Below are 23,092 nucleotides of genomic sequence, written 5' to 3' on the forward strand. Positions count from 1 at the left end.
ATGAAACTTTTAAAAAGTTTTATGTTAATTTATACGAGTCGGAATCACCAGAAGATCTGTCCACGATAGATACATTCTTAAATAATATTGAGTTGCCTAAACTGAATCAGGATGACCAGAGGTATTTAGATTCATCATTTACCTCCAAAGAGATCGAAAACGCTTTATCTACACTGCAATCTAATAAATCACCAGGGGAGGATGGGTTCCCTCCCGAATTTTATAAAGAGTTTAAGGATTTGCTTATACCTCTCCTTATGGATGTAATTAATCTAGCATCTAAAACACAAAGCCTCCCTGATTCATTTTCAATGGCTATAATTACAGTGATCCATAAAAAAAACAAAGACCCCTTAAAAAGCTCCTCTTTCCGACCAATTTCACTCTTGAATGCGGATTATAAATTGATTTCTAAAGCTATGGCAAACAGGTTGAGTAAATTCTTACCAAAATTGATAAACCGAGACCAGGTTGGCTTTAACCAGAAGAGATCCTCTGCCAGTAACGTGTAGGTTACTTAATGTTATTCATATGGCAACCTCCAGTACTGAACCTAGTATAGCCATTACCCTGGACGCGGAAAAGGCCTTTGATAGGCTTGAGTGGCCCTATTTATTCAAGGTTCTATCTAAATTTGGATTTGGCTCCTATTTTATTAATTGGGTCAGAATGCTTTATAAGAAACCACAGGCCAAAATAATTACTAATGGACAAATGTCCACTGCCTTCCCCCTCAGTAGATCGAGCAGACAAGGGTGTCCCTTGTCCCCTGGGCTTTTCGTTATAGCTGTTGAACCTCTGGCCGAGATAATCAGACAAGATTCAGAGATAAAGGGTGTGAAAGTGGACCAGACGATACATAAAATTAATCTTATGGCAGATGATATAATCCTGTACTTAACAAGACCATTTGATTCCCTTGCTAAATTAAAAACTGTTTTGCATGCATTTGGATCTGTTTCTGGATATAAAGTCAATTACGACAAAAGTGAAATTCTCCCACTCTCAAATTTTGACTACACTGATTATCAGCAAAGAGGTCCATTTAAATGGTCTCCAAGCGGGATAAGGTACCTTGGAATTATGGTGGATAACAACCTTAAAAATGTGTACAAACTCAACTACTTACCACTAGTTAGTTGAATAATAGAGGATTTACAGAAATGGATGAATTTACCTATTACTTTGATCGGCCGAATAAATTGCATTAAAATGAATCTATTACCAAGGCTGCAGTACCTCTTTCAGTCCTTACCGATTCCAGTGCCATCCAGTTTTTTTTAAAAAATATGAATATACATATTAGACAATTCATATGGAGTGGTAAGACTCCAAGGGTCTCAATGGAAGAACTTACATGGAACTATAAACTGGGGGGTCTTCGACTGCCTAACCTTGAAAAGCATTATTTGGCTGCCCAAATACGACTTGTTTCTTTTTTATTTGAAAGGGAAAATGTCCCACCTTGGGTTTCAATTGGAATGTATGCTCTTAAAGAAAATGTTCCTGCAGACTTTATCTATAAATGGACACCTACAACCATCTCCAGAAGAACTGACAACCCTGTCTTGACTCATATCATCAAAACGTGGCATGAAGTCCAGAAAAATATTGGACAAAAAAATATATTTTCACCCAAAACTCCATTGAAACAGAACGAACTCATACCTATGTCAGTGGATAATAAGATCCTGGAAACATGGCACCAGAAAGGGATTCGTCATTTGGAGGACTGCTATAAGGATGGATGCCTGATGTCTTTTGAGGACCTAAGGAGGAAATATGATCTGTCCAGCAGAAACTTCTTTTGTTATTTACAGTTAAGATCATTTCTTAAATCTGCTTTGGGACCTGAAATGACTTTACCCATGCTCAGTGATCTGGAAAGACTGTTTCATGAGGGTAATGCACCTCGTCTTATTTCAAAAGTGTACTCCCTTTTGATGGATAATGCTCCAAAACCAGGTTTACATAAATCAAGGGAGAAATGGGAGTCCGACTTGGGTGTGACAATAGGTACAGAGCTCTGGGCTGAATTGTGTCAAAAAAGTTTAACTGCCACTCTTAATTCCAGATACAGTCTGACTTATTATAACTTTCTTCATCAGACCTATCTTACGCCACAGAAATTACATAAATATAAACCTGAGATATCCAACCTGTGTTTCAGATGTAGTATAGAAGAGGGTTCATTCCTACACTGCACTTGGTTATGCACAAAACTTAACACATTCTGGCATGATTTCTCTGACATCATTAGAAAACTCCTAGGACTGCATCTCCCATTAGATCCTCAAACCTGCTTATTGGGAGATACTACAAATATTGATGCACGATTAAGAAAAGCTCAAAAGAGGTTCCTCTCACTGGCCTTGTGCGTTGCCAGGAAGTGCATCGCCATCATGTGGAAGTCTGACTCCCAATTTTCTATAGGAAGATGGGTTTCAGAAATGAATAGCTGTGCTCCACTTGAAAAAATTACATATACACTCAGGAATGACTATAATACTTTTACAGAGATGTGGCAGCCCTATTTAGCATATATGGACACATTGCCAGCTTCTATGGTGGACGGGTTGTAGTTTTTGCAAGCTCTTTGTTGTCATTGCTTACTGTTGTCTTCCTTGCCTCTCGACCGTTTTTTTTTTTTGTTTTTTTTTTGTAAATCATTATTATATTATTTTCATTATTTATTAATTTTATTTATCTATTTATTTATTTTTTCTCCTCTCTCTCTTTCAGTTTGTGGGTGGGTTGGGGAAGGGGTTTGGAGTTGTGTGTTTGTGTTTTCATGTATATCTGATTGAACTGAAAACTGAAAATAAAATATTCTAAAAAAAAAAAAAAAAAAAAAAAAAAAGATGATCATTATAAAATGTGTGTCTGTCTAACAACTGGCAACTAAATACAGAGTCCCTAAACAGGAACTTTGGAAATATCTGCAATCAAGAAGCTGTATAATGTCTGCACAACGAAAACTCCCTTTATTACCTCAAACACAGTTACCAAAACTAGTACAGGCAGCCAGTTATTATTCCATTTAGTGAATGGATGGGGGAAATGACCAAAATAGCCAGCAATGAACAGCTGATTTTTAGGCTGATCAACAGGGAGGATGTATTTCTGAAAATATAAGGTCCCTACATGAATGTGATAATGAATGGTTGACAGGAGAAGTGCTGTTTTGGGATTTTCTTGTAAATGATAGGTCATGTTTTGATTATGATATCTGATAACAAAAGGATGTGAGGTGATGACTGTCAGAGTGAAGGAGACCAGAATGTTTACCCTGTGTATGTAGATATATATGTATTTGTATTTTAGGATTAGATTATTTAACTGTTTTTTGTGTGTGTGTATTTTGTATTAGAATTTTGGTTGTTATTTTTGTTTAACCGTTGTTCATGTCCATGTTCATGTTGGTCTTTTTAATGCGCTGTGAAAAAACAATAAAAAATGAATTACCAAAAGATAGATATACACTAAATTGTGTTATAAACTGTCCTTAAAACAATTTTTTATCATTAAAGAAATCATAGTATGGTATGTCGATTTGTTTTTTTAATTTAAAATTCATAGTACACTATGCTGATTTTTTGTCATTAAAAAACTCTTAGTAAAGTATGTAAATTTTATTCAGAAAAAAGGAGTAAAGTACATACTATATAATATGTATAGTATCGTATGTGGATTGAAAAAAAAGTCAGTTGATATATCATTTTTTTTTTCCATAAAAAAGGCAAGGTGTAGTTTTTTTGCAAAAAAAAAAATTCAGAGTGTAGCATGTTGATTTTAACAATAAAAAATGTCATACTATAGTATATCTATTTGTTTCTCACTAAAAAAGCCATAGTATGACAAGTCAAATTTTTTCATACAAAAAGTCATAGTATAGCATGTTGATTTTTTTCTTTTCCAAAAAAGTCATAGTATAGTATGTTGATTTTTTTTCCCACAAAAACACTCATAGTATAATGTGTCGACTTTATTTTCCGTACAAAATGTCAATTTTTTCTCCCACAAAAAAGTCATAATACAGTATGTCCATGTTTTCTCTGAAAAAAGTCATAGTATAATATATCAAGTTTTTTGCACAAAAATTTCATAGTATAGTATGTCGATTTTTTTTTCATGAAAAAGTCATAGTGTATGTTGATTTTTTTCCCCTAAAAAAAGTCATAGTACAGTATGTCAAGTTTTTCCGATGAAAAATGTCATAGTATAGTTTGTAAATTTTTTTTCAGTGAAAAACATCATAATATAGTATGTCAATTTTTTTTGCACAAAAATGTCATTGTATAGTATGTCTATTTTTTTTTCCACGAAAGTCTATACCATGTCAATTTTTTTTGCACAAAAATGTCGTTGTATAGTATGTCTATTTTTTTTTCCACGATAAAGTCATAGTATACCATGTCAAATTTTTTCCATGAAAAAAGTCATAGTATAGTATGTCAACTTTTTTTCTATGAAAAATGTCATAGTACAGTATGTCGATTTTTTTTGCCATGAAAAATGTCTTTCCCATAAAGTCAAAGTACAGTATGTAGATTTTTTTGATAAAAAACGTCATAGTATAATATGTCAATGTTTTTGCACAAAACTGTCATAGTATAGTATGTCGATTTTTTTCCGATGACAAAAAGTCATAGTATAGTATGTAAAAAAAATTCCTATGAAAAAAGTCATAGTATAGTATGTCGTTTTTTTTTTTTTCCATGAAAAAAGTCATAGTATAGTATGTCAAATTTTTTTCTATGAAAAAAGTCATGGTATAGTTTGTTGATTTTTTTTCGATAAAAAACGTCATAGTATAAGTATGTCAATTTTTTTCCATGAAAAAAGTCATAGTATAGTTTGTCAATTTTTTTTTTCCACGAAAAATGTCATGGTATAGTTTGTCGATTTTTTTTCGATGAAAAACTTCATAGTATAGTATGTCAATTTTTTGCACAAAAATGTAATAGTATAGTATGTCAATTTTTTTGCACAAAAATGTCATGGTATAGTAATGTCAATTTTTTTTTTCCTCCCAAAGTCATAGTATAGTATGTCGATGATTTCATTATAAAAAGTCATAGTATGGTATGTTGATTTTTTTCCCATGAAAAAAGTCATGGTATAGCAATGTCGATTTTATTTTCCACCAAAAACTCATAGTATAGTATCTTGATTTTTTTTCCCCATGAATAAAGTCATAGTATAGTATGTTGATTTCTCTTCCACAAAAAACGTCATAATATAGTATGTTGATTTCTTTTCCACAAAAAACGTCATAGTATGTTGATTTTTTTTCCTCAAAAAAAGTCATACTATAGCGTGTCAATTTTTTTTTTTTGTCCACAAAAAAAGTCATAGTATGGTATGTCGATTATTTCCATGAAAAAAGTCATGGTATAGTATGTCAAATTTGTCGCACAAAAACATCATAGTATAGTATGTCGATTTTATCCTAAAATAAGACATAGTTTGCCAAATTTTTTTCAACAAAAGTCACAGTATAGTATGTCGATCTTTTTCCGTTGAAAAACGTCATAGTATAATATGTTGATTTTTTTTCCATGAAAAAAGTCATAGTACAGCATGTCAATTTTTTTGCACAAAAACGTCATAGTATAGTTTGATTTTTTTCCATGAATAAAGTTATGGTATAGTATGTTGTTGTTGTTTTTCAATAAAAAATGTCATAGTATGTTTTTTTTTCCATGAAAAAAATTAGTAAATGTCATAGTGGTAACTGGTAAACATTTCACAGTATAGTATGTCATTTAAATGTCATATAAAGTTATAGTATAGTATGTAGAAAAAAAAGTATGCATGTAAGTATGAAGTAAAAAAGAAAAGTCATAGTATAGCAATATTACTTGCAAAACAATGACTTTATCTTACCTCTGAATAAAGCCAAGTTAGAACACAATAACTTAAGTATTTCTTATTTTTATTGTGATTGTGGTATAAGACAAATCCACCAATTCTCATCCATTTAAAAATTCAAGTAAATACACAAATGTTCACTTGACAGCCACATCATAACACATAGTGGATGTTAATGGGTATACTGCACATCTTATGGAAACAACAGAGCATTAAAGATGAAACACAGCCCACAGTCAGCAAACACATGTCATATTCAGCGGATATAGCGAATACACCAAAATCTTAAAAAAAAAGAACAAAGTTTCAAACTGTCAGCTTTTGTCCAGATTTCTACAAACTCACAAAATAAAAGGCATTAAAAGATGCTGCTGTGTGCTGCAGAATAACATGCCAGGAATATGAATACTATACTGAATATTTTACACATAAAGTAAAATATTTTCTTTACGTCTCTAAATTAGTTTGAGTAAAGTCAGGGCAGTGGAGAGTTTATCCTCTCACATATTGAAATAAATTAAAAAAAAAAAAAAAAACACTACTTACAGGAAATTATACATAAACAACAACAGATAATTGCCAACCAGGGCTTCACATTGAAATAAATAACATCCAAACACACATTTGTCTCAGGTTCAACACGTTAAGAAATGTTACATTCAGAAATGAGGTCTACAGGTTAGAAAGAAGGAAAACAAGGAACGCAGCTCTGCATCACTGATTATAGATTTACAGCTTAACAGAAAATGTCCCTTTCTGCTTAAAGTCGGTGTGGATTTCACGTAGTTACATCAGCTGATATCCAGCGTGATAGTTTGAAGTTACCACCAGTTTAGAGTCGTGGTTTCTTGGATCACAATCTAATCTACATTACTTGTAACTATCCTAAAAGATCGTCCTTCTTACCACTGACGAGAGCTTTTTGTGTGAAGATAACAAATAAGAGTTAAAAACAAGAAGTAGAACAAAAACCTAAAAGGTCGAAGACAGAACTTCACTATTGCACTAAAATTCAAACATCATCACTTGGCACTGAGAAAAGTTTTACTTAAAGACAAATCAAAGTAAAAGGACACACATTGACCTTTTTAAATAAAATTATACTTGGTGTCTTTACTTGTGCTTTCACTGCTTGCAGGTTTTGGAAAGCTCCTCTTACATCTGAAGTTTTATGTTGGAATGTGAGTTAAAGGGAAACTTTGATACTATTGAACCTTGATCCTATTTTCTAGGAGTGGGGAAACAATCAATACAGCATAGTATTTTTGTGTGGCAATATCGTATCGTCACAAATACTGACGCAGCTCTGCATCACTGATTATAAATACTGACTTTTTTACATTACCAAAAAAAAAAAAAAAAAAAAAAAAAATTGCCTTTTAAACTTTATCTCATTAGATAAAACGGATGTTGACAGATGTTCCTTTAGGGACACAATTTACAGTTGAAAAAAGGTAATAAATCGCAATATATTTTATCGCAATAATATTGAATCGTGACTTAAGCACTGTGATACTATCGTATTGTGGATTCCAAACTCTACTATTTTCCCATGTCTAAGTGACTAATCGAGACCACTTTTGAAATTAGTCCAATATTGAGACATATTGAGAATATGGAGAGAAAGTTAAGAAAAATGTTCCATTTCTCTTTTCCATAATATTGTCAGATTTCAATTAACAATCTGAGCCTGTCAATGGCAAAAACAAGCACTAAAAATGAATTGCCTGTAGGGATTACACTGCGGTCTCTCTCAATACTAGACCAATATCAAAAACCGTTGTCTCCATTAGACACAAAAACACAAGGAAATTGGGTTGAAAAAAATACCTAAGTTTCCCTTTAACAACGGGCAAATTTAAATTTTTATACTGGTGTAATTTTTTTAGATTTAGATTTTATTCAGAAAATTGTCATTTTGTCTCAATAAAGTGAAGTCCCTCCCCACCCAGTGGACCACCATGGGACTTTATGTCAGAAAACTTTATGTCCCTCACCATTTACGGGAGTAAATGGTGAGGGAGAAAAGATGTTTTGAACCTGTTTGAATTGTGTAATGAATTTCATATATCATATTTGTCACTGTCAGATAATTTGTAAGTAAAAAAACAAACAAAATCACAGCACAATTCAAACAGGATCAGATAACTGTCTCTTACCATTAACTACTGGACATATTTTTTTTAGATAAGGTACCGTGGGAGTCCACCAGACGGTGAGGGACTTTCCTCCTAATGTAAGGTAAGGTCTTTTAGGTCTTCTCTTGTCGTTACGTCACCATTCATGAGCAAACGACATAAAATGTTTAAGTGTAGATTTAAAAATCTTAGTGAGCTCCTCAGGGATCAGCATGACTACACTAAAGGGAGGATCTTTGTATTAATAATTGAAATGCCAAATTAAATAATAAACTAATCAACATTTTAATAATATGGAAATGTTACACATTAAAACAGAAAAGGGGGAAAAATGGCCCCAAATCAATCAAGTTTTAGTAAATTCTGAAAGAAGAATAAAACGAATAGTAAGTGGAAATAAAGAAAAGTCTACAGTCATTATTGACAATCAATCAATACTACTCATCTACATTCAATATCAAGGACAGTAAATTTAAGCCAATAAACTAAATTGAAATGCAATCCATTCTATTTTTAAGAGTATTTTCCTGTGGGCAATTTCATGTTTGGGCTCAGACTACAGACCCAAATTACTTTGACAAAGAGTTTTCAAAACAATCCAAACATTTATCTTGTGCTTTACTAAATACGCAACAGGGCCAAAATGAAAAGTAATAAATATGATGATCATAATAAAATCACTATCGACCATCTCAGAACAATCTAACACATAAACACTGAAGATACTGACAGAAAAAGGAAAAACAAAATGTGCAAAATGCTGTTTGAAGAAGACGGGGCTGTTTCTCCAAAGGATCTTAGTGCTGAAATCATCATTGTTCCAATTAAATAAAGGAGTTTTAGGTATTTTTTGTTGCCCATGAAGTGTTTTTTGCACTGAGGTCAACAGGTTTACAATTTTCAATTTAGCCAAAATTGCTTGCTAACATTACAAACATTAGAACTAGGAGCCTGGAATTAAAAGTCTGGTCAGATTTTTAATTTTCTATCAGATAACTTTGAATTCAAATGATCATTTTGCCAGTTTTAGGCCATATTTTATTTTGGTGAAGGTTTTTTACAGCCACTTCTGTTTAGACAATTTAACCTTTGAAAACTTCTTTTCCTTCTGGTGCTGTATGTGACTCTGGAGAAGGATAAATGTTGGGTCTCATTCGTAGGTCATAAATTTTTGTCACTTTGGGTTGGTAATTTGATCGAACCACTATTCCAAAATGTCAGTATGTGACTACCTACAAATGAGACTCAACAACCATTTATTTTTCTCCAGAGTTACATATAGCACCTTTAAACAAATGAAAAGGTTTTATAGACAAATTTTTTTAAATTTTTCAACAGAAGCCATTGAAAAGGTTTTGGTAATATTTCAAACCCTGCATTCCTCGATAAATGTTACTATCAATATATCAATATATATTTATCTGGCCAGATAAGATGCCTGTTGACATAATTAGGACAATGATGACAGAATTAAAATACTTTGTGAAACGAGCCACTTATTGTCCTCAGAGCCACAAAACAACCAAAAGTTGAGGGCAGTAATGCAACATTTTACAGGTGCAGTGTGTAGGATCTAATGCCAGCTAGTGGTGAGATTGCAGATTGCAACCAACTGAATACCCCTCAACCCTTCCATGTGGTGGCCTCCAGGTAACATGAAAATGCAAAAGGCCACCTCTAGAGCCAGTGTTTGGTTTGTCCGTTCTGGGCTACTGTAGAAACATGGCGGGCTCCATTGAAGAGAACCAATTGCCTGTGTATATATGACAGCCTCATTGAGAACATCGAGAACATAGTTATGATTACATTTAATTTCTGCCGATAGATCTCCCTAAATCCTACACACTGCAACTTTCAGGCAACATGTAAGGGCAACTTTATCAACACAGTCATCAAAAGCTGCTCCACATTTGCCTCTATTGCACAGCTTCACCGCCTCAAAATGCTGTCCATGTATCATCACCTTTAGGGCAGCGACAGTAGTGTCCAAGAAACCGCCAGAAGCATTGCTGCTCCCTTTACAGAACACGTGAATATTTTGTGTCAGCACGTTGTCGTGTCTTTCTGTGAGCGATGCCCCAAATGTGCCCTTACAGTACTGTGAAAGTGGAACAGTAAGAAAAGAACCAAACAAGCCAGCTTGTCAGCCTCCTTCACAATGCCCTCAGACAAATAAAGAGCCCATACCTGAGAAAGAGAAGAATACTGTTTCACCTCGTCAGGCCCCTCGTACTCTCCTACATCTCTCTTTCAGTTTTTACAAGCAGATCTCCCTCCGTCTGCTGTGTGCTTTCATTGTGCGATACCAGAAAGGGGGGATAGTTTATAAACCAAATACATGATATTGTAGCTTGTGGTAGGACACTTGATTAAACTTAAACTCATTCAATCCAGAGGCCATTTTGCAGACCTCCTTTTTGTCTCGTGGTGTAATATTTAGGAGATAAAAAAAACTGGCATCCATACCTCTCATCCTTTGAATGTGACTCAGGGAAGTCTTCCTTTATATTGGTAAGAAAAGGAACACTTGTCAGCTTTTCCTGATCACATACTCAATGACCTCAATAACAGCAGCTGCTCCTGGTACTCTGGACTCTCTGTAGAGCCACACTACAACCAATAAACCACGAGGAGCCAGTGCTGCCTGCCCCCACATGACCATCACTGCTCTAAAGTGACGCATTCAACCAAGCAAAGGGGCTGAGCATCTGTCACCTAACCCGTTCAATCATGTCCCCCGCTTGCTCAACTAACACAAGGCGGGATATCGTCTCGCAGATTTCCACAATGTGTCGGGACATCTCGCCTTTCTTTAGGAAAGATGAATCCTCCAAGTTTAGAAGTGGTCAACCCAAGTGTCTCTCTCTCCGGACTTCATTTGTGAATCTTCCAGTTCCTGAGGAGGTGAAGCTTCCAGGCTTGGGGGGTCAGAGAGGAGGTGGGTAGTTGGACAGGTTGGCGTTGCCCTCCAAAGGATGAAGACGAGGAAGAAGAGGCCTGTAGGAACCTTCCTGCACCCACCCTGCCCTCTGCTACCCACGCCTTCAGCCCTGCAGCTGCAGACAGATACCCTGCAGAGGATCACAGATCATGGCTTTAAAGACTAACTAAGGCACAAAGTACACACTCAGTAACACAGGGCTGTACCGAAAATCTGTCCTTACACTCTACAGGAGCCATCCCCAGTATATAATGTATATGTGGGATGCTAGTTTGTCCTGCAGGGGTCACTGTCAGTATAGACAGGAAACATTCATTGAGGGACAGGTGTTGCTAGACGGGCCAAATCAGGTGTACGCTGACAATTTGTACCTCTGAATGGTTTATGGACACAGATTCGTTGATATTTGCAAGTATTTCACTGAAGACTACAGCGGTGTTAAATAAATTATGCATCAAGGAAGAAGAAGAATTGAACTCTTTGTGTCACCTGATGAGCAGCGGTCGGTTTGGTCAGGCGAGTGCGTCAGTTATTAAGCAGCCTGTCTATGCAGATTCTCAGCAGCTTTAAGTTTACGCTTAGCCGCTGTACACTCAATGCTTCTATTCTTTCAAGGTTTGAATGTCAGTTGTATTTTATGACATCATCCTAAAAAAATGTAAAATCCTTCACAAAACCCTGAATTTGATAAGATATTTTTATAATTTTGTGAAGACTTAACTGTAACAGTGTCAGTTTGATTTTTGTTACTGTGGTTACTGTGAATGTTGTCTCGAATATTTGGACTGAAGCAAAATATTTTATTACGCCAGATAAAAACATGTAAATTTGGAAATTGTTACACCTTTTTTTCCAATACATCTTGGCTTCTGGACTTAACAATGCAGTTATTGGAAATGTTTGGATCACATGAGTCGGAAACAACTCTGCACAGACACCACTGGAATCTGATTCTACAAATAGTATAAAAGTTGAATATTAGAGAGCTTCCAATACCATTTTTTCCTTCCAGTATCAATGCCCATACCTGAACTTGCATATCGGCCGATACTGAGAACTATTCTGATACCACTGCATAAAAATGCAAATAAAAAATGATAATATAAGCTGTACAATGCTAGCCCTGAATGGATGTGGAATGATCACTATCATTGTTGTACAGCATGGCCATACAGGCCTGAAAAATTTGCTCACGGCTCACGTCAACTATTTACCAAAAATTATTTCTTTTTCGTGCAATTTGCTGTGTAGGCAACTGTTTTAAAGAGGGGAGTACGACTTTATCCAGGTGTGTAGCCAAATCTTTATCTTCAACTTTGCAAAAATACTGGGTTTAAACACCATGAATACACATGTTAAAAATGTGCAGCATTCTAATGTTAATTTAGAATTCAAAGAAAACTTTATGAATAAAGCTTTGATGCTTCCAACTCTTCGGTACAGCCCTACAGTAACATCACAACCATAAAGAATGGTTGCCACACTGCAGTGATGTGTCTGTTAAACACAATGAATGAAATATTGCTGGAAATGAAGTATTAGATTATGTGGGTCAGGCATATTGTAAATCTGGATCACAGACTCTGGGGTGCATGGTACAAACACAGGAGTATTTGTTAGCTTGTGTGTTCATATTATCTGCCTCTTTATCTTTAGCCTTGATTAACCAGAGATGTTAAACATAAATATAAATACATTTTGCACCAGATTCATCTCCAGTTTTTCACAGATTCTTTTGCCTCTTTGTACTGTTACATCCAACAGAGTTGTAGGGTCACTGCTAGACAAGAATATAATCTGGAATTTAGAGTATAAAGATGAAATATTTTGAAGAAAAAGTTGTAGTAGTTAAAAAATAAGAGTTATATAATGATTCTGACTAAAAGTGAAACTTTGGACTCTATTTTCCAGTGTTTTTGTGTCTAAGTGACTAAAAGACACAACCATTTTTAAAATCAGGTCCAGTATTGAAGGGGCTGCAGCAGTGAAACAGGTTGCAATGTAATCTATTTGGGCAATCTTGTCATTTTAAGCCCATGAAAAATGTGTGTTTTTGCTCAAAGAGTTTGACAACATTACAGAAAAGACTGACCTTTCACTGATCCGGTCTGTTTGTTGTCACCAGTGTGTGTAAGCAAGTCTCACTCAAGGGAAAGTCTTGTTATGAAACCTTGCCAACTCTTCTCACGTTGTCTAACCCAACTAAATATTCAGCCATGACACTGAAAATCTTTCAGTTAACACTCAGCACGGCCTTCTGGATTCCTGGCACTCCTCTCTCCAACTCTCACTAACACTTCCACTGTTATTTTTCCTCTGTCAAGTCGGCTCTGGCAAGATTTCAGAACTTTCCTTGAGCGAGACTTGGTCACAATAACAAACAGACTAGTGAAAGGTAAGGACAAAGTTTCTCTGTAGGGTCCTTTCAGTGATGTTGTCAAACACTTAGAATAACAATCTGAGCCTGTCAGTGGCAAAAACAAGCACTTTTGGTAGATATAAATGAACACAACTGACCGTGGGTATAAGTCACTCAAACACAATAAAATGAGAAAATAGAATCCAGGTTGAAAACTAATAAGGTTAAGAAAAAGACCTAGTGGTCCCCAAAACAGAAAAAAAATGACTTTGACTATCATTTTTTTCTACTTGTAAAAAGAGAAGTGAGTTTCATGCATCATCAGAACATCAATAAAAACCTCAAATTCAGCTGATCTAGTTTGTGCACTCACATCTCAAACACGTAACAATCCTACAAAGCTAACTAAAACTTTAAAGCTGAACAGAGTGGCATCTCAAACTGTTCTCGTCCTTCTGTGATGTTAAGTGTTAGAGACAACATACGGTACCTCTGTTGCCTTTCCATACACAGACAGCAGGCAGAGTGTGAGCCTCACTCCTGGAGCTCTGTCAGAGCCACACAGCATGCAGCTCTATCATCCTTACTCTGTGCGGGACCGTCTACTCCACCGCCAGTCGTCATGCTGCGGCTGCGACTGGTCAGCTTCTTGAGCTCACTGGCGAAGGAAATTACTTTCTTTTTGTCTTCCCGCACCACCTGGAAGCAGAGACAAATTCGCGTCAGTGAAATACAGACAGAACACATGGAAATGGGCAGTTGGTTTTTCTTCTTCCAAACATATAATACTTCCTATTTTGCCACTCATTCTGTCTTGATTATTTCAAAAAACAAACACTAAATTTAAAAGATTATTCAACCTTTATTCAGCATTCTTACATACAGACATCTCAGCACAAACAGGCCTCACATGTAAAAGGATGAATAATAACTTAAATAAATACTGACAGACGTACAACATGTAAAAACATTAGAATATAAACAGAGTCACAAAAACAAGCAGAGCAACAGAGCACACAAAGCAAAGTTACAAACCAGGGAAGCAGTGACAGGTTAAAAAGCACATCATCATGCAGCATCATACAGCAGCGAGCACAACACAACATGGATTAATACAGATGTTAGTGAAACAGTCACAGTTCACATACAGAGTTGAAGCAGCTCAAAGCAGTGATGCAACGCACATAAATATAAAATAAAAACATGGAAGATAAAATCTAAAGAGTCTCTAGCATTGGAAGTCGATCACTACGTTTAGAGCTACCTGCTCTTTGAGTTTGAGAATGAACTTTCCCGCTCCTCGCCAGCGGCTCTGAGCTTGGAAGACACACTCGTGATCCAGCAGCACCCGCTGCAGGGGCTTGGCGGCGGAGGTCTTCTTAGATCCGGAGTCCTTGGTCACTTCCTCCATCAGGACGTAGTCACATGGGTTGGGATTGGATAGGATGCTGCAGGAATACTTGGCCTTTGACAAAGTCTGGATGGACAGAGTGTAGGAGAAACAAGTTAGGCTCCTTTAAGGTTGGTAGACGCAAAGTTTTGGATTTTTAAATTGGGGTTGTGTAAGTAGTCATCAGTTTATTACATCCAGTAGGTGTCTGTCAGCACGCCCCCAGTTTGGAGAAGAAGCAGGACTACCAACACCGATGCTAAGCAATGTACTGCTGTGGATAAGGGCAGCGACAAAGCGTATCTAAGCCACTTAAAAAAGGTCCGACCTACACAATTCAATCTAAGCTCAAGTGTGCGTCATATTGAGAATATTTTCACTGTTTTACCTTTGCATCAGACAACCCATGGGTGATACACTGACTATGGATTAATACCTAACAGAACCCCACTTCAAAAGATCCAACCTCTCCTCATAACTTCAATGAGTGCGTTCTCGACTCTCATCACCTGCTGTATGATGTCCTGAGCAGTGCTGTAGCGCGGGGCCTTGATCACAGTGTGAGGCTGTTCTGGTGAAACTTCATGGACCTGGACAAAGAACATGTCGTCCTCTGCTGCTCCTCCTCCTCCACCTCCTGCTCCTTCTCTACCTCCCACAGTCACCTCCTCCTCTCCCTCTGGCACCGAGTTCATCTCATTTAAGTTCTGGAAGAATAAAAACACACAGTCAAAAATCGAGTGTTTAAAATAAATGTAGCTACTTTAAAAGAAGCTGCTGTCCCTGCTGCTGTGGTTTATAAGACAACCACAAGGGGGAGCCATAGTCAACATGATGGGTCAAACAAAAAGTGTTCATTGCTTTTTGTACAAGTTTGATACTGATATGAATGTGTTTTAAATCATTCAACGGATAAACTGGAAAAATTCAACTCAGTTAAAACCAATAAACCCAAATAATCCCATTTTTTTGCTGATAACATCCACTCTGGGATCACTTTAGGTGTTTCTACCAACTTAATCTCTGTGTGTTACCTCCTCTCTCGTCTTGAGGCAGATCCTCCCCACGTATCCCTCCTCAGAGTTCCAGCTGGACACCAGTCTGACCACCTCCTCCTCGGGCGCTAGAGGACGGTGCTGAGCACAGCGCTTCATCTCGCTGCGCTCCTTCAGCAGAGGGACCTTCTCCTCGCACAGGAAGTACTCTGACGGGTTTCCCGTGGATGCTACGACCTGTGTAGGTATGTGTGACAAAACATGACAAATTAATAATGTCTCTTCACTTTTTTCTATATTTTTCCTTTGTGTTTTACAACTGCTTACACCTCTTAGTACATTCATACTTCTTATTATGCATTTATGTAATTAATGTCTCATTACATTATTTTATATTTTATTTATCTCATTTTGTTTTTAATTTGCATATGTAATGAGCATTGTGAGAGGGAGCCTGAGACTTTAAATTTTCACTGCAAACCACTGCTTCTTTGTAAATGTTGTGCATATGTTAAATAAAAAAACTTGAACTTGAGAGACAAAAACTGTGTGTGTGTGTGTGTGTGTGTGTGTGTGTGTGTGTGTGTGTGCGCCTTCTGCTCAGGCTGCAGTCACATTATCCGAGCATCATGAATCTTTATTTCTGAAGTACCAACCGTGTCCAGCAGCTGCTTGGCGGTCGTCTGTTCTGTAACACCGAACACAGTGAAGAGCTCAGGACCAGGGGCTCCGTACACCGTCACCTTGTTCTGCAGTGACGCACGTTTCTCCTCTGAACTGAACAGCTGTGTGGAGAGCAGGAGAGGTGCAGGGCAGCAGGTTATTATGGACAGTCTTTAAGGCACAGTGGAGGTACAGTATCAAATGTAACCCCTGTGATCTCCGATTCAAAGGAGATTTCAGGTCTTACCAGTGATGAGGGAATAGCGCCCCCTGTGGGACATTCCTCTGTTCTGCGGCTGAAGATGAACAGACTTGATACCTCCAGAGGTTCATTATGTTGTGTCCTTAACTGGACATGTCTGTAACCTGAAACACACAACAAGAAAATATGTTTTGACTACACGATAACACCGAATGATCTGATTAAAAAAAGAGATGGACAGATGCTGGCCTCAGATCAAAGCCTTGTGAACATTTTCTGCTGTCTTTCTGAATTAAATGAAACTGAGCACACAGGTTTACACATGTACTACAGAATGTTGTTAATTAAGATGTTGTTTTCAAAATGTGAAACACCATTGTGACATATGATCATATCCTCACAACAGAGGAAGAAAAACAAGACAAGAACAGAAAAGAAAAATAAAACAGTAGCTTCAATCAATACACACAAAAAAACAAAAACAAAAACAAAACAAACAATCAAACAAAGAATCTACCCTTTATACTATCAAAAATAATAAAGGATAAGAATACTAAATACATAACATTATGTGCCCTCCATCCCCTGCTCTTCTCACTCAACCCCAAATCATTACGACAATCATCCACTTTTACATTGAAGTTCATATAATCCAACTCATTTCTGAAGACACATACAGTAATACACGATAAATGTTGAATCAACTTTGCCGAATATCGTATAGCTGGAAGGAGGTAAATATATCATTAACAAAAAAATACCTAAATATTGGTATTTAAAATAATAATTAAGAAAGGAACAGATAAAGTGCCCCCCATGTTTGGTTGTTGACTTTAACAATCTATAACTATAACAATTATTGGCGGTCTGGATATCTGGTTAAATTGTTGTTGTTTTTTAACATTAAGCTGAGGTGCAAGATCTTAATGTTATGTCATTTACCCCCTACTTTTTGTGTAGCTCTCCCATTTAGTCCACAGTATGCGTCCCATTCCTGGATTTCCTCTAATTTTATATTTCAACTGCTCCATTTCTTTTACTTCTTTCATTAGTTCCCTCCATTTCTCTACACTGGGACTGAGTTTCTGAAGCCAATTTTTTGTTATAAGTTTGAGAGCTTTACTTTTTTTTTTTCCTTTTGAAGTTTTTGAATCCTATTTTCACTGCAGACGTAAATGACTTATATAGGCATTAATATTTACAGGTGCTTTGATCTACAGATCATCTTGGCTGCTTCTGAGTCTGAGCTGCAGATTCCAATTTCCTTTTTTAGTCAGAGCTATAATCAACAGCACACACAAACATTTGTTTACACAGTGCTGATGAAGCCTATAGCTACCAGGTAAAGGTGTTCGTAGTATAGCGACTTGCAACAGTCCTGCACTACTGCACCAGAAGTGATGCGTTTTAAGTCGACCTAAAAAGTTCAAACAGGGCAGGAAGAGGGGAGAGACTATAGTAACGTGCAGCAGCTGTAGTGGTGATAAAAGAAGTAATCCAGGGACTATATTCACAGAGCTACCTAGTGCTAAGAGTTGCTCCTAGTGACAAAATTCTAAGAAACTTCTTAGAACTGTGACATTTTCTTATAATTTCCCCTTAAAGTTAAGACTAGGTCCTTGTGTCTTAGCCCTTAAAAGAGCTCCTAAGGTGAAAAACCGGAGCAGAGATGAGGACTTTTAAGAGGTTTAAGAATTTCTTAATCAGATGAGAAACTGGTGAAGAGATCAAGAGGTCAGAGAAATCTTCTCCAAACACTAGACGACAGTGAGTAAATGAAATGCTACAGATCAGGGATAATTTGTGTGGTTGATGTCATTAGGGATACACACACATATTTTCCACATAACGCTATAATGCCAGAAATAAAAATGATTACAACACTAAGATATTTGAAAAACTGGAACAGTGCAGCAGTGATGACTTGAGGCTGTCTCAGCCTTCCATCAGCAGAGTGATCACACTAACAATGACAACCCTTTCACAGTCAGCAGTTCATCTCATTTCCACTGGATGTCCACACCTTGTAGGCTCATACAGGGTCATGTCTGTGACAACCAATCACATTCGGTAAAAGGAGAGCATCACACCTAGGAACAGGGTTGACCACACCTCCTCACTAAGGTAAAAGTTTCTGCCCCTTCCTTGCTCAGAGTCGCTCTGAGAACTTTCCTTAATCACTCCTAAGCTAGGACTCCTCATTAAATTTTTTAGGCTGAGTTAGGAGCTCTCTGAGAGTTTTCTCAGAATGTTTGTAAATACAAATCCAGGACAGCACTCAAATTTGACTTTGTAATGTTGCCACACAGATGTTTCTGGCAAGACACCCTTCTTTAGCGTGTATTCTAGCGTTGTCACAAACAATATACACAAGTAGGATTAATTATAGATGACTGCAACGAGCTTAACAAGCTATGCAGTGTTCACATTATAAGCGACACAGCAAAAGGCTACAAGTCATTTTTAATGGAAGCCTGTGGCGTTAAGCTACAAATTGACGCCTGACATTTGTCACTGCTGAAGGGCGTGATGCGCTACAATTGAAAGCTGAGCTGGCCTCAACTATTTTTGGGTGCTCTAATGAAGCAGTGAAGTGCAACCAAGCATATGTTTTTGTTTCTAGCTGTGGTACCATGTTCTTTAGCTTTGTTAGCTGACGCTGTGCATATTCTCTGCATTGAAACTTGGCATTCAGAGAAAGAAAAAAAAGAAGACTTGGAGAGAGCGCTCCTGGAAGCGGGGAATATGTGGCAAGCTCACTTGCAGGCATACGTTATAAGCACATGTCAACAGTGTTTGTGTTACGCTCACTGCCAGAGGCGGGAGAATAATTTTCCGTGCTCCAAAGCAAAAAGTATTTGCAAATAAAACACTTTGCAAACGTAAACAGCAATGTTATGATTCAACATTCTTAACTGAGAAAATTAACACGCAACACGCCTGAAATTGAAAATGACAGCGTGAAAGAGGTAAGCAGGAAAATATATGAACAGGCAGGAAGCTGACGGTGCAGATAAAAAGAGGCAAGGAATGAAAGTGCAGACAACAAACTATCAGGGATAAAGTTGTCTTCCTAATTGATCTTCCATTCTGCTCTGTATGTCATCTTAACTCACAGTGAGGGAATAGACGGCGGGGCTCATTTTCTCCACGTCCCTCTCCATCGGACAGAACTGCTGATAGAGTGGACAGCTGCGGTCCCACAGCACCGCTGGCTTCAGGACATAGCCACAGCCGCCGTTGGCCTCAAACAGAGCTGTGTTCAACTGCATGGGCAAATCTGGAAGAAAGACGGATGTCATAATATCAACAAGCTGTACTCAAAAACCTCCACATCGAGGGCATTAGCAGAAGAGATATTAAAGATTTTTCCTGCATGACCCATCTGCACTTTCTTTGGTTGTGTGTCCTACAAACAAAATTTGCATGTCTGAGTGCATGTAACCGTCTGCTTACAACCGGGTGATGATGTTTTGTAAACTTTGATTCCAAATGGTAAAAAAAAAAATGATGAAAACACAAGGCAGGAGTGAACTGAAGGAAGAGCAGAAAAGGAAAGGGAGTGAGACAGGGATCAAAGGAGAATAAGACAGAGGAGGACAAAAGATTTTTTTTAATGTTATATGCCTTTTAGAGAAAACAACTCCAACTCTCAGAGTTCAGACAGCGAACACAGACAGCAGAGAGCTTCTGGAAACAGAGAGGCAGAGACAAATGAGAAACAAGGAGAAAGAGAAATGAAGACACCAGAAAGAGAGCCACAGAAAAAAGAATAAGACAAAAACAGTCAGGGAGAAGATACTGAGTGAAAAAAGAAAAGGAGACAGTGGAGCATGATAAGAGATCATTTTCACTTTTCAATGATACGAATCACACAAACACACTCCTCACTTTATCTGAAATGTCTTGTTTTTCTCTCCACTGAAAACTGAGCTGTGTTGGCTCATGTAGAATTTAAGCCTTTCAGCCATTTTCAAGGGTTTGCAAAAGTTTGAAAAGCTGACATGCAGAGGAGGCCTGGTCTGATGAGTCTGGATTTCTGCTGCCACATTCAGATGGTAGGGTCAGAATTTGGTGTAAACAACATGAAAGCATGGATCCATCCTGTCTTGTATTAGTGGTTCAGGCTGCTGGTGGAGGTGTAATGGTGTGGGGGATATTTTCTTGGCACACTTTGGGCTCCTTAGTACCAACTGAGCATGGTTTAAACACCACAGCCTACCTGAGTATTGTTGCTGACTGTGTCCATCCCTTTATGACCACAGTGTACCCATCTTCTGATGGCTACTTCCAGCAGGATAACACACCATGTCACAAAGCTCACATCATCTCAAACTGGTTTCCAGAACATGACAATGAGTTCACTGTACTCCACTGGTCTCCACAGTCACCAGATCTCAATCCAGTAGAGCACCTTTGGGATGTGGTGGAACGGGAGATTCACATCATGGATGTGCAGCTGACAAATCTGCAGCAACTGTGTGATGCTATCATGTCAATATGGACCACAATCTCTGAGGAATGTTTCCAGCACCTTGTTGAATCTGTGACACCAAGGCAGCTCTGAAAGTAAAAGGGGTCCAACCCGGTACTAGCGGCAGTGTATCTAGTGGCTGTTGAGTGTAGAATGGTTATGCATACAAATAGAAAATCTCTCCTCACCATCAGTCTGGTAGTTGAGAGCCACCAGCTGGATTCCGTGCAGCCAGAAGAGCAGAGGGTTGGGGTTGGTCGAGTCGATCCTGGTGGCTGCTGGGTATGTCCTGAGCAGCTGGCACACGGTGTGCTGGATCAGCTTCTGAGAGTACCGCCGGCACAGGCGCTTGGCGGCGTTCTCGTTGACCGAGGAGATGTGGTAGCACTTGGGTGTGCGGATGATGGCGCTGAGAGAGGTGGGTGGGTTGAGGACGGGAGACGTCTGCTGCTCCTCCCAGCTCAGCCGCTCAGCACCACCTAGAGGGAAGACGGAAGAAAAATTTAAAGGCTCTGAAAATGTATTAGCTCGATTAGCCTCTTACTTTGAGCGATGTGGTCCTCCATGAAGAGTTGGAACCATAGACTGTGTAACAGAAGTGGAGGTAGCTTCGAGGTCTGAAAAGTGAAGCCAATGTGGAGGCGCCTTAAACCTGCAATATCTCTATTGGCCAGCAGGGGGCGACTCCACTGGTTGCAAAAAGAAGTCTGATTGTATTGAAGTCAATGAGAAAATAACCCTACTTCTTACTCGATTTATTACCACAGTTAATATTTTCCTCATGAGTTTTTGGTCTGAATTGATGTTTCAAGTCTACTTTAATACAACACAATGGTCATTTTGTAAATTACAGTCACATTTAGAGAAAATAGACAATAAAGCAGGGTATGATTTAGCGCAACACTGCTTGTGATTGACAAGTCGCTACCACGGAGACCTGTTAAAAAGGATAGAGGTGTGGCAAAGTGTTACCCTCTGAGCTCCATCCTCTCGTCCAAATATAGTCATATCTGGCTCCAAAATACCAAGATGGCAGCGTCCAAAATGCCTGATGAGGCTTCAAAACAGGAGTCCACAAACCAATGGGGGACATCACAGTAGCTGCGTCTACTTCTTTTATACAGACTATGGTTAGAACAGTTTTGAGCACTAATCAGAGTTTAGCAATATATTAATTAAATCTGACAATGGTCATTGAGAGTTTAACTGCTAATGGATATAATCTAAAAATGTTTTTTCCCCAAACTTTAATAATAGCTTGAGAATATCAAAGTATCAGTCCCACAGTACCGATCTGCCCATCCCTAGAAGAAAAATGAACATCTTTCCTGGCAACAATAGGAAGAACTAAGTCAATATAGTTCATCACAATATGAAACAGCAAAAACTGTATCTCCTAAAATCCACTAGAGGCTCACATTCTTTCACATACAGCCATAACAAATACTGTTTATCGTGACTCCTTCTGGTGTCAGGTTTTACAAGATATTAACCTCATTTATCTTCTAACATATTATGTGATATTTCTGTGAGCTGTGGCGACAGTTCAGCTGCTTGTCCAGTCTAATTTGCTGCATTTAGTTGCACCCAAACAAACATAAAAATGGAGCAAAAATATATGTGTTAATACATCTTCCTTTTCCACACACACCCTCTTACTAACACTAACCACCCCTAGGCCCTGCGTACCTTTCCCAGGGGTGCGGCTCTGGGTCGTGACCTCCCCTGTTGTGCTGCAGCGAGCAGGAGCAGTGCCAAATATGGACTTCCTGCTCTTTCCTCGGTCCTTCCCTCTGCTAGAGCCGGCTGGAGACAGGGTGGACAGGCCTGTGTTTCCCACACACAGGAGGCAGACAGAAGAGAAGTGGTCAATAATGCAACACAGACAGACTGGAGACACCGCACTCATGACATCAGTATCTCTCAATTTGTGTCGAAACATCCAGAAATCATTTTTCTCTAAATGCCGTCACTTTCTATCATAATGAGGAAGTTGGCCTTCTCCCTCTAGGCGACACTCCAAGTGCATTTGTTTTAATGAGCACGGAGGATTAGA

The 23,092-nt window shown here is 38.0% G+C and overlaps 1 protein-coding gene across 1 annotated transcript in view; it reads right to left on the reverse strand.

Moving 5' to 3' along the window:
- Nucleotides 1-5,921: 5,921 nt before the first annotated feature.
- The window catches only part of plce1 (phospholipase C, epsilon 1), a 132,127-nt gene continuing 114,956 nt past the window's right edge, over nt 5,922-23,092 (reverse strand). The window contains exons 37-46 of the mRNA XM_049564362.1: nt 22,726-22,863; nt 21,225-21,515; nt 19,679-19,842; nt 16,608-16,757; nt 16,354-16,482; nt 15,737-15,934; nt 15,212-15,409; nt 14,577-14,789; nt 13,900-14,011; nt 5,922-11,083 (exon numbers count right to left, since the gene is read on the reverse strand). Of these exons, the coding sequence (XP_049420319.1) occupies nt 10,887-11,083; nt 13,900-14,011; nt 14,577-14,789; nt 15,212-15,409; nt 15,737-15,934; nt 16,354-16,482; nt 16,608-16,757; nt 19,679-19,842; nt 21,225-21,515; nt 22,726-22,863 (1,790 nt within the window). The 3' untranslated portion in view covers nt 5,922-10,886. The remainder of the gene's footprint in view (nt 11,084-13,899; nt 14,012-14,576; nt 14,790-15,211; nt 15,410-15,736; nt 15,935-16,353; nt 16,483-16,607; nt 16,758-19,678; nt 19,843-21,224; nt 21,516-22,725; nt 22,864-23,092) is intronic.

This window comes from Epinephelus fuscoguttatus, linkage group LG20 (genome assembly GCF_011397635.1).
Source record: "Epinephelus fuscoguttatus linkage group LG20, E.fuscoguttatus.final_Chr_v1".
Classification (NCBI taxonomy): Eukaryota; Metazoa; Chordata; class Actinopteri; order Perciformes; family Serranidae; genus Epinephelus; species Epinephelus fuscoguttatus.